The sequence below is a fragment of the Martes martes genome (assembly GCF_963455335.1).
Source record: "Martes martes genome assembly, chromosome: 5".
NCBI classification, from domain to species: Eukaryota; Metazoa; Chordata; class Mammalia; order Carnivora; family Mustelidae; genus Martes; species Martes martes.
This window is the reverse complement of record NC_137892.1, coordinates 108,509,353-108,520,321: the sequence shown is the minus strand read 5'-3', so window position 1 is coordinate 108,520,321 and position 10,969 is coordinate 108,509,353. Positions and strand designations below refer to the sequence as shown.

Genomic DNA, 10,969 nt, shown 5'->3' with positions numbered 1-10,969 from the left:
AAAGTGTTCTTCGTTCCATGGAGAAAGCTTAGCCTATTGAACCCCCTGATACCTAACTCCCCAGGTGGGTCTCATCCATGGCACTAGTGGAGGTCAAGAGTCACGTTGGTCTCTATTCAGCTTAGAAGTCAGAACCCCCACCTCAACCCTGCCCTCTCATTGTAAACTCAGCTATGACCGCAGCATGCCCCCTCCCACCTCCAACTACGCCAAGTAGATAAGCAATCCAAACGAAAGCAGGAGTTCCAGATAATCTGGATATTCCTCTGTCTTGGAAGTTCCTCCTTCATTGGCACTCTAGAGCCCATATAGCTGTGAATTCAGAAGCCAAAACCTACTTACTGGAAGGAGCTGAGTGGGAATCTTGGCTCTATTATTTACCATGTCACTGTAAGAAAGTCACTTCACTTCTTGGAGTCTCAGTTTACACATCTATAAAATGGGACTAGTAAGAACCAGGGCAATGAGTCATTAGTCATAGACACTCCATCTACTTGTAAAGTGAGGAGGCTGTGCCAGACTTATATCAACTTATTTTCAAGCACCGTATTAAGTGCTGAGGACCCAGAAGTAGATTAAAAAGCCATCTCTTCTGCTTCCCCTTTCATAATGCCAAGGTTTCTTCTATCCTAATTTTCTCTGGCTTAGGGGATGTTTTCCCATCATTGAAAAGAACAGTCCATGGGCCCAATTATGAACCTCAAATAATGCATGGCTATAGAAAAAGGACATTCTGGACTCAATCATGGAAATGGAACTGTGTGCCTTGTCTGAGATGTGTGGGAGGGACAGCATGGGGTAGGGAGGTACGTGCATGGAGTCGGAAGAAAAATCTCAGCAGAAGTCTTCATAGCCTCCATTTCCTTGAAGAATGTAGACTCACTCGAACAAGAAACTACTGCTGACATGTCTGTTCCATTTTTTTTTTAAAGCTTAATTTCTCCTCCTTGATATCTTCATGAAATGTTACCCTGCCACTCTGAAATGCTCTGAAACACATGTGTGCAAACTGGCCTTTCTTCTTTGCTCATGCAGTGGGGGAAAGGATTTAAGTGGGCGTCTCTTGTACAAAACAAGGCGACCTGTGCCAGGCTCAGGTGACTCCTATGGGCCCCCTGGAGGTGAAAGCGAATGAGGAAAGGCTTGTCCTGTAGTCACTTCTGCTCAGGTCCAGTACCGGCCATACCTCCAGCTCAGCTCACTGGCAGCCAGACACGGCCCCAGCAGGAAGGTTGGGAGAGGCTGGGCTTCTTGTCTTCAGTTCACATTCCTGCAGTTCAGTCACCTGTAGAATAATGTCCAGCTCGCCCTATCGTGTGGCTGAGCTGGTTTTACCTTTAATCCCTTTCAAGTTTGTCTTCAGCCTCGGAGAATGCCTGGGGATGATTCACCCGCCATCACATGGGGCAAGCAGTCATCTGTTTTATTACCTCACCCTGTTTGCCGCTTCTGGGAGATAACCTAGGATTCTTTTGTTGGAGGGTGGGTGGGGGGCGTTGATGGAGGTAGTAAGGACTCAAAAGCAGATGAAGGCTTTAAGGAGTTACTTCCTGTTATGGTCTCTCTTTCCAGCTCCCCTGCTCACGTCTCAAAGCCCAAAGAAAAAGGGAAAATCCCAGGGCTTGGGTACCTGGGCTTAAAAAGCAAGCTGAATTTAGCAGTCTCCAACATGTTTCCCTTCACAACCAACACCAACCTGTGAGAAGGCTGGGTTGCAAGAGATGACAAAAAGGAAATCAGCAGTTGGGAGGATTGTCACAAGCAACCACGCCCAATTTTCAAGAAGGCAAAGGACACCACAGGTTTGTGTTTTGGAACAGAAAAGACTTCATTGATTCCTATTTCATAGGGGCACGCTTGCTGCCAGGCTTGGCACTCCAAATGTACCACAATGAGGCCCCCGAGGTGATGGCTTACCACTGAGTGCCAAGCCCTCTATATTTCTCATCTCCTATAGCCATTAAAACAAGCCCTGTGGAATCTATGGGATGGTTTTCAGACCTAAGACTTGAGACTTTGGTTAAGCAAGTTACTCACGGTCACACTGGGAGAAAACAGGGTAGATGTGGCCCCAAACAGATTCCAGAGCTCCTGCTTCTTAGCAGAATACTTATGAAGCAAGCATCAACAGAGACAAGCATTCATCACCATCCATAGTATTCCAGATCCAGACTATGGTAGGTCCAGGAACTGCAGCATAAATTAAAAAAAAGAAAAGAAAAGAAAGTATAGGTTAGTGGTTAAGTGCTGCAATCAAACAGACCTGAGTCTACTTATTGGTTCTATATCCCTTGCCAATAATATAGCATCTTAGAGCCTCAGTTTTCTCATCAGTAAAATGGGTATAAGTGTGCCCTACTCCAGAGGGTTCTCTTGAGGATTATATAAGATCATGTGTGTAAAGCACCCAATACCATGCTGGCTTTGCTTTTGAGCTATTACTCTAATCTATAATAGGTTTTTATATTGTGAAAGCTCGGCCCAAGCAGAGGAAGTGAAGAAGGCTATGGGAATCCTCCTTAAAAGGGTGGGGAACTCCTACTTTTGGGTGTTGTGAGCCAGTCTAAAGCCCATGATTCTGAACTCCTGTGCATGGCCTCTGAGGAATGAAAGTGGGTAGGAAGGGCTAAACACTAAGCCCTAGGTCAGGCCTCAGGGAAGTAACTGACTTTGCAGAAGGCATTTGGAGGTAAGGAACTGCCACAGTGGGTCTTATCTATTAAGAGAAAATGAGCCCACAAACATGGGATTCCTTCCCTTGCTCAGCACACTCTGGCCCATACAGCACAGGATGCTGGCTCCTCTGGGAGACTGAGGGTCTCAGACAAGAGGATACACTGCACTGGGCTCCATTCCTCCCTGCCAGCTTCTTGCCACATATCCAGGGCAAAAGTGGTTAAACACACATTCAGGAAACACAGACGAGCCAGCTTTAGTCGTGCCACCTTTTTATATTTAATTACATATTTTTAATTTCTCAAGAAATGCTGTCTGATTTTAAAATTTCTTCTAATTTTTTTCAAAATGTAATTTTGCTTTGTTTCTTCTTCCCCCAAATCCATAACATACCTACCTCAAAGTATCACAGGACAGAACCTCTTGTGAAGCTGTAGCCCACAGCCTGGGACGGGCTAAGAACTCCATTTAGCTAACAAGTCCATCATTACTATTACTTTACAAAATGCTTCCCCTGACACCCCTTGGAAGTCGTCCCGGGGGGAGGGGATTCATAGTATGCACTCCTAATTTTAGGGACCCAGAGGAGAGCCAGCTACATTAGCAAACACGGGGGTGGGGGGGATGGTGAAACAACATGGGGAGAAGAATGGAATGAGAGGGAGACAGATGGTGCCTGTGTTGGGGGAAGGGATCAGAGATCCAGGAAAACTTATGTTCCCTGAATCGCAAGAATGTTTCCATTTAACCACTTCTTGCCTGACTCGTGATTCTACATAAAAGAGAAGTGGGGAGTTGTAAGATTTGGGGCCACCTGTACTTAGACGCGAGGTGCAGAGCCAGGAGCGTTGGGAAGCAGGGGCGTAGCGGCTCTTGCTCCAGTCACCTGGGGATCCAGTCCGCGTCTGGGATCCAGGTAAGGGGTGGTCTCCCTTTCCCCTGGCAGGGGCGGGCTAGGGGCGGCCGGCGGTTCGGACTGTCCCACGAGGGGGCGCGTCTTGGTCCTAGGACCCGCCCTCGCAGCGCTGGGCGCGGGGAGGGGACCCGGGAACCCAGGAGCCCAGCGCTCCGCCTCCCGTTTCCGGGGCAGCGCGGTTACCTGCACCGCCCGAGCCGCACCTGGCGGAGGCAGAAGTCGCAAAGCGAGAGAACGCAGAACGCCGCAGCGGAGAGGGGCGACGGCGCCCGGCCAAAGGGGAGGAAGAGGAGGAGGCGGTGGTTGCAGGCGGCGGCGTGGAGGGCGCAGCGCGCAGCGCGGCGGAGGAGGGCAGGCGGCAGCTGCGCTCGGCTCGCTCCGTCCCGCCGGCCGGGCGCGTCCCCGGGCCCGCACCGCGCCGCTGCGGGCGCACATGGCAGCGTGAGAGGCCGGCGGCGGGAGCAGCGGGCAGCGCCGGGAGCAGCGGGCAGCGCCGGGCCGGAGCCTCAGGGCCGCATGGACCGCGGCGCCACCGCGGCCGGCCCCCACTAGGGCCCCCAGTCCGCGGGCGCCACCCCACCCCCATCATGGTGCCTCGGCGGCCGCCCGGGCTGACTACGGCCGGCCGGAGCCGCTGAGCCGGGGGCCCCCGCGGCGGCCGGGAGCTGCATGGGGGAGCGCGGGCCACGCTCGGGAAGATGCCCCGGCCAGAGCTGCCCCTGCCGGAGGGCTGGGAGGAGGCGCGCGACTTCGACGGCAAGGTCTACTACATAGATCACACGAACCGCACCACCAGCTGGATCGATCCGCGGGACAGGTAGGACCCCGGGGAGCCCGCACACCTCCCGTTCCGGCCTGGGCCCCCTCCTGCCCCAGGGGCCACCAGCCCGGACTGGGCCGGGGGTGCAAGGGAACTCTGTGAGGCTCTTGCGCTGTCTTCAGTTTGCCGCCCCCCCCCAGCCCCCCGCCGTCTGGGGCGCTGCTCCTGCTGGGGTGGGCTGCTGGGAGGAGAGGACGGCCAGTGGGTTGGCCCAGGCAGTCCCACCGCCACCCGGGTGGAGAGCTTAGGCCCCAGCCGGCACCTGCCGGGAGTTTTGACCTTAAGCTCTAGCCCCGCCCCCTCCGCCCCCTTTAGGAAGAGGTCGGGCGGGGGCGGGGGGAGCAATCTAGCCGAGAGACCCGGGGCATCCGGGGGAGTCTTTCCCCAGCATGTGGGGGCAGGTGGGGGGAGATGGGGAAGCATCTGGTTTGGAGGGGGTAGTAGGGACCCAGGATCCAGGGGGAAACTGCTGGAGGAAGAAGGACACTAGGCGGAGGGGAAGGCAGCCCAGAGAGTGGTTTTTGACAGGTGCCTGGGAGGTTCTGAGAAGAGCATAGGAGCAGCCAGGGGGCCTGGAGGCCGGGAGTGGGAAGGAAAGCAAGGAGCGGGGGAGGGCTGATGGGGAAGATTGGTTCTCCAGGAATCTTACAGCAACTTGGAATCTTTTAGGATATAGATGGAGGTGAGAGGCCTCCCGCAAAGCCCAGCCCATCACCTTGTTCTCCTCCCTTTCTTCCCCTGGGGGCCGGAGCTCCTCAGCCGTGCACCAGCGCGTCGTGACCTTGGTGGGCACCAAGCTGACTGTAGCACGGGATGTGTGTGTGTGTGCTGAGACAGGTGAAGTCTGAGATGAGATAACTGGTGTGGCTCTTAGCTTCCAGACTTTCTCCCGGTTTTGATTGCTTGGCATTTCTTTACACAGGCCATCCCCATGTATATCCTGGTGCCCCCGGGGGTGGGGTTGGAGAGGACCACCCTCTGAGATTGCCTTGTTGTCCTTATTGTCTTGGTCTGTGGTCCTACTGTCTTAGGAATGTGGAATTTTCACCTCCTCAGTGCGACCTTGGGTATCAGGTGCCTCTAAAGCAATAGAGGTGAATTTTTTGGACCCTTCATCTGGCGGGGTTGGGATTGAGGTCCCAGAAGTCCAAAATGGGGTGTGTAGCAAGGTGAGGGTTTAAAAAAAGAGGCAGAAAGAAAATTTGAGTTGAGATTCCAAGTAGTTTCTGTGAGCACTTTAAGTTCATTCATTTAACATTTACTGGGTGCGTGCTTTATTCTCAGCACCATGCGGGATGTCTCATTAATGTAACCTGGAAGAGAAATCAAAAAAAGAAAGCTCTGTGCCCAATGTGGACCTTGAACTCACTACCCCAAGATCAGGATTCGTGGGCTCTACCAACTGAGCCAGCCAGGTGGCCTTGGAAGAGAAATTTTTTATGCTAAAGGAAGCATCCCATGAGTAAGCTGCTTTAACTTCTGAGCCCCAGGTTCCCTGTTTGTCAGATTAATTGTTTGCTTGGAACGGAAGGACTAATAGAAGAATTCTAAAAGTTGGAAGGGACATAAATAATCAGCGCCCAGTTCTTATTTTCAAACCTCAGAAAAAATTTGAGGCCCGGGGCTGTGATTTGCTTGAAAGTCTTGATCTTTCCATCAATCCCCGTATGCCAGGTTCTTTACCAGCTCTGATGTTCTGACCTCCACATTTGTCCTGACTCACTTTCTTTCCTTCCCTGCCCCACTCAGGGTCATCTGTCCCAGGGATGCTGTTGCCCTCTTGGTGAACGGGGCAGCCCCTTGTTCTCTTATAGAACAGACATGAGTTCAGTCTTCTATTCCCTGCCTGGTTTTGGTCCCAGCAGCTTACTGAGGCTGGTGTGCTGTCAGCAGCTGGACGTTGGAGGACTGGGACAGCCCCACACCGAGCACTGCTAACTTAACCTAGGTCACGAATCTAGGGACTTCTCTGGGGCCTCTGAGAGGATAATACAGCTATAGAAAGCTTCTCAAACAACAGTAATGTTTCATCCCTGGACGAGGGCGAATGGAAAACTGACTTGGCTAGAGCATTATTTTTTAAATTTTAGTATCATGTGAACCACCACCATGATTTTGTGCTAAATGAACTTGTACTGTTGCTTACTTGACTTTAAGTCAATTCGATTTGAAAATTTTTGAACCACTTTTACAAATGGGAAACTAGTAATATCTGTTGTCATAAATAGAAAGGATTCTGAAAGAAATAGTAGAGGAGGAATAAAATAATAACCCAGTGCCATTATATTTTAGCTCTGTACTGTAGCTTGCCCATATCCCAGCAATAGCCCAACCTTTGTGGGCTTCTTTTGTTTTGGTTTGGTTTTTTATATAAGATTTTATTTATTTGAGAGAGACAGAGGTAGTGAGAGCGAGTACAAGCAGGGAGGAGAGGCAGGAACAGGATTCCCATTGGGCAGGGAGCCCAACATGGGACTTGATCCCAGGACCCTGAGATCATGACCTGAGCCGAAGGTAGATGCTTAACCGACTGAACCACTCGGGCGCCCCATGCCCAGCCTTTGTTTTTAGGCAGACTGGCAAGCACTGGAGAGGAATTAAAAACATAGTGGCATTTAACTGAGCCACTCACTTTCACCTTGCAAGTCACTGGTTTTAATGCATCTTTGTACCTCCTGGTCATCCTACCCACACTAGATTAGTTGGGGGGTGCTGAAGTTTGGGGTGCTGAGGTGTTCCTAGCACAATCCTGGGGTCACTGTTAAAGTGGGCTAACTGAAAATTTGGGGAAAGGGCTAAGTGGAGGGCATCCACTTATGGCTCTCTGGGATTTCTCTCCTGCACACCCCATTCGGGATTTCTGTCTTACAGTCTTACCTGTGTGGGCTTAGGTAAATCACTTGACCTCTCTGAGGTACAAGTACGTGCTCCATTGGTGAGAGAAGATAGTTAATGAGAGGAGTTCACAGGACCCTGCCAAGTCTCAGATGTGATTTCAGACTCCTCGGCCTTACCCTATCCCTCCCGACCCCATGGCAGAAGGAGAGGGGGAATTGTAAGAAGGAAGAGGAAAAAAATGACAAAGTCAAAAAGAGCCAGACTCCTTGGGGTGGTGGGGTAGGGGAGATAAAAATCTACGAAGGTATTTACATCTCTGCATCTAATTAATGCTCTTAAACAAACGATCACATAAAAGTTCTACTCCTGAAGCTTATGTACGTGTGTGTGTATGTGTGTGTACACGCGTATTGGCATTTGTCTTGGCTTTTTCCTTACCTGAATCAAGGAGATGCCCACCCATTCCCTTGAATTTAAAAGAAGTAAGTCAAACAGTCCTTCAGTCAGAAAAGTGATTTCTTAGCCACGAAGAACAAAATAGCGTCTCGGGTTACCAACCCTGAAGAATGTCTTGGCACATTCCTCCCTCTGGGGCTGAGCTGTTTTGTGTGCTGTCCGCCATGGAGGCTGCTGGGGGTAGGGAATCCAGTTTTCCGCTTCCCCTTTCACCAGCGGGTTGGAAGAGCAGCCAGGCAGCCAGCCTTGCCAGCTCTCTTCCCTTCTCACCCAGGGCAAGACTGGGAGGCCGAAATTCCTGAGGACGGTTGTCCCAACAACCGGAGAGGGTCCAGGGGGCAGCTTGGGCCCTGCCTACTGGGCCAAAGGCTCCCACAGCACCACAGGCTCCTCCTGAGGCAAGGCTGGCCTGGAGAATCAGGTGCTCTGGCCTCCACAGCCCCTTGGAGCAGTGTTCCTTCAGCGGAGTAACTCTGGGTGCTCCTGGGAGCTCCCAACAAAGGGCCGGCGTTCCTTGTGTATTTAACTTAGTGGTATGCAAAAACAAATATGCTGATTGTTCTCCGAGGAAGAATGGATTGTTTGAACTGGCCCTGCCAGAGAAGGTTCCTGAAGCCTGATTCCTGCTTATTTGGTGGTGTACGTTCAGAACCTTCTTCCAGGAACCACCCAGGAGCTCTGTGGGCACAGTTTCCAGGGCTATGTGATTAGTCCTGGAGGCCCACTTGGCTAAGAGGCCATGTTGAGAGGACTCCGCAACTTCTCTCATGATTGGGGGAACATGTGCTAATCCTGTTCTTTCAGAATTTCTACTATAGGAAGTTGGGCTACTGTCCAAAGAGCTTAACCTCCTTCTGGCCCACAGATCCTTATGAGAATCTGATAAAGGTTAAAGATGCTTCTGGAAGGAAAGTGCAGATACAGTTTTGGCACATAATTTCCGGGGGCTCTTGGACCCCAGGTTCATACTCCTGCCATAGATTAATCTAGAAATTGCTCACCACTGCCTATATGCTCACCTGTTCAGCGAGGTAGGAAATGACGACTGAGCGTTTACTGTATTCAGGCAGTCTGCTGTGAGCTTTATATGGGTGATTTCCTTTACTCCCTCTGACAAGCCTGGGAGTAGGTACTATGACCTCTGAGGTGCCTGAGGCTCAGGGGGGCTGAGTTTGGTGAAAGCCAGCTTTTGTGGAGGCAAGATGTGATTGCTGAGTGCACTGATGCCAGAACCCACACATCTGGCCACTGCCCTGCCCTGCTCTACCGCCTGGGCTCCACTGCCTAAAGAATTTGGCCTTGGGGAATGGAGTGGGGACAGGCCTGACTTCACTTACCTGTGACCATTCTGGTGTGGCCAGGCCACAGTTAACCAGAGAGCAAGTGTGGACAGTGGAAAGAGGGTGACCTTTTGAATTGTGGCATCTCGGATGTCCTACTTGCTACCCAAGTGACCTTGGCAAGTTGCAAGCCTTGGCTTTTGTCTTTTCTACAATAGGGAGGTACACATAGTTGTCAAAGGTAGTTACAGACGTTAAAGAAGCTAAGTCAGGTAGAGCAGTTAGCACAGAGCCCGATACCCAGGAGGTGCTTGTTAATGCCAGTCCTGGCTTTTACTCGGAAGTGCCTATGGAACACTTAAATCAAATGGGGACTGAGTCTCTGCCCTGCTCTGTAGCAGTTTGCAGCTGGGATGGACCTTTCCTTTCCGGTCATGTAACCCTTTCCTCTCATTTCACTGATGAGACTAAGACTCAGAGATAAGTGACTTGCCCAAGGTCACACCTTGAATCACTAGGAATGGTCTCCTTCCCTCTTTCTTTTATATAAATTTTCCCCAAAAAATCAGATCCAGTTTCTTCTCACCCATTATAATAATTTGGGAATATTTTAGGCTTGTGGCTGAGTTATTTTCCATAATCCTTTCTGACTGTGTAGACCGGCAGTTTCCTTTCATACCATCCCAACCGTTTGTGAATTGTGTCCTGGGAATACTGTGACACTGAATTTACTCTGAGGTACTCACTGGGCTGAGCCTTTTTTGTTATGATCTCATTTCATCCTTTCGCCAACCTTGTGAGGTAAGTACTGTTACTATTTTCATGTTCAGATGAGGACACTGAGACTTAGAAAGTAAAGCAAGTTGCTCAAGGTCACCAGTAGGTGATGCACCTTGAATTGGAGCCCAGGTAGTGGGACTCTTGAGTCCACAGTCCTATCTGGAACTCCTAGCTGTTCCAGGTAGCCCGTCAATAAGGTGGGCTTGGGAGTTTCCATGTATTTTTGAGCTGAAGCCGACCTGCTGTGCCTCTCAGGGAGATAATGTTGCCGAGGATGCTTGATCAGTGCCTGTGAGATCCTCAGCGGATCAGGAGGCTGTTGGGCAAAAACCCCACCTTCTGGGAGCACCAGCTAACCAGAGCTCTGGGAAAGAGAGCACAGAAACAGAGGCAAAGAAGTTCTAAAGGATACAGTGTGTGTCGAGAGCTCAAAGTCATTTCCAAGTTGCTTGGGTAAATGTTCCCAGTGGCCAGGGAATTAGTAGCCAAGGCAGCTACTCTCTGTCATCACCCCCTCCCCCCGCCCCGGCTTTTTGCCTAGCCAAACTGACCTGATTCTCCAATCCCCCGGGATCCCAGGTAGCTGTGAAACACTGCTCTTTTGAAGAGAAGAGAATCAGGTTGCCTTAGTTACTGAGAGGGTTGCAACACCAAGCTCAGGTGCGCATAAGGAGAGAACAGCGCTCAAATACGTCTGAGTTGGAAGGTGGCCGGCATGTTGCTGCAGACCTTCCCGAACTGGAAGAAGCCGTAGGTTTTGGTGGCATTTCCAGGGGTTGCCAAGTGAGGGGCAGTGGGCTGTCCATGCTGACTGTCAGGAGCTCTCTCGGGCCATGTCTGCCTCCAGGCAGTGAGGAGCTGCAGCCCCCAGCACCCAATGGGGGGCTCTGGACAAGAAAAATCCACTTCTCTTGGAGAAATGGCTGGGGTGACATCTCCTGGGGCTTCCACTTGGGCAGGGCCGAGGGCTGGATCTGGGCTGAGCATGTGTGAAAAATTCACACGGCCTGTGTCTCCCAGCACGGGCAGGGCCAGCCGGTAGCAAACCCTCCGGCAGCACAGCGAGAAGCTCTGCTTGCTGCTGACAAGCTTCTCCCGCTGCCTTGAATCCCTGTTTCAGAGTGAGATAAAAGAAGAGAAAACTCAGAAACTGGATACAGTGGTGTTTTGTTATTCAGCCTTCACCAGCAGGCCATTAAGCCT

General features: G+C 51.3%; 1 protein-coding gene across 3 annotated transcripts in view; it reads left to right on the top strand.

Moving 5' to 3' along the window:
- Positions 1-4,140: 4,140 nt before the first annotated feature.
- WWC1 (WW and C2 domain containing 1) overlaps positions 4,141-10,969 on the top strand; it is a 151,454-nt gene continuing 144,625 nt past the window's right edge. For all 3 annotated transcript variants that reach the window (XM_080804766.1, XM_080804765.1, XM_080804767.1), the window contains exon 1: positions 4,141-4,409. In XM_080804766.1, coding sequence (XP_080660892.1) covers positions 4,291-4,409 — 119 coding nt within the window. In that variant the 5' untranslated portion in view covers positions 4,141-4,290. The remainder of the gene's footprint in view (positions 4,410-10,969) is intronic.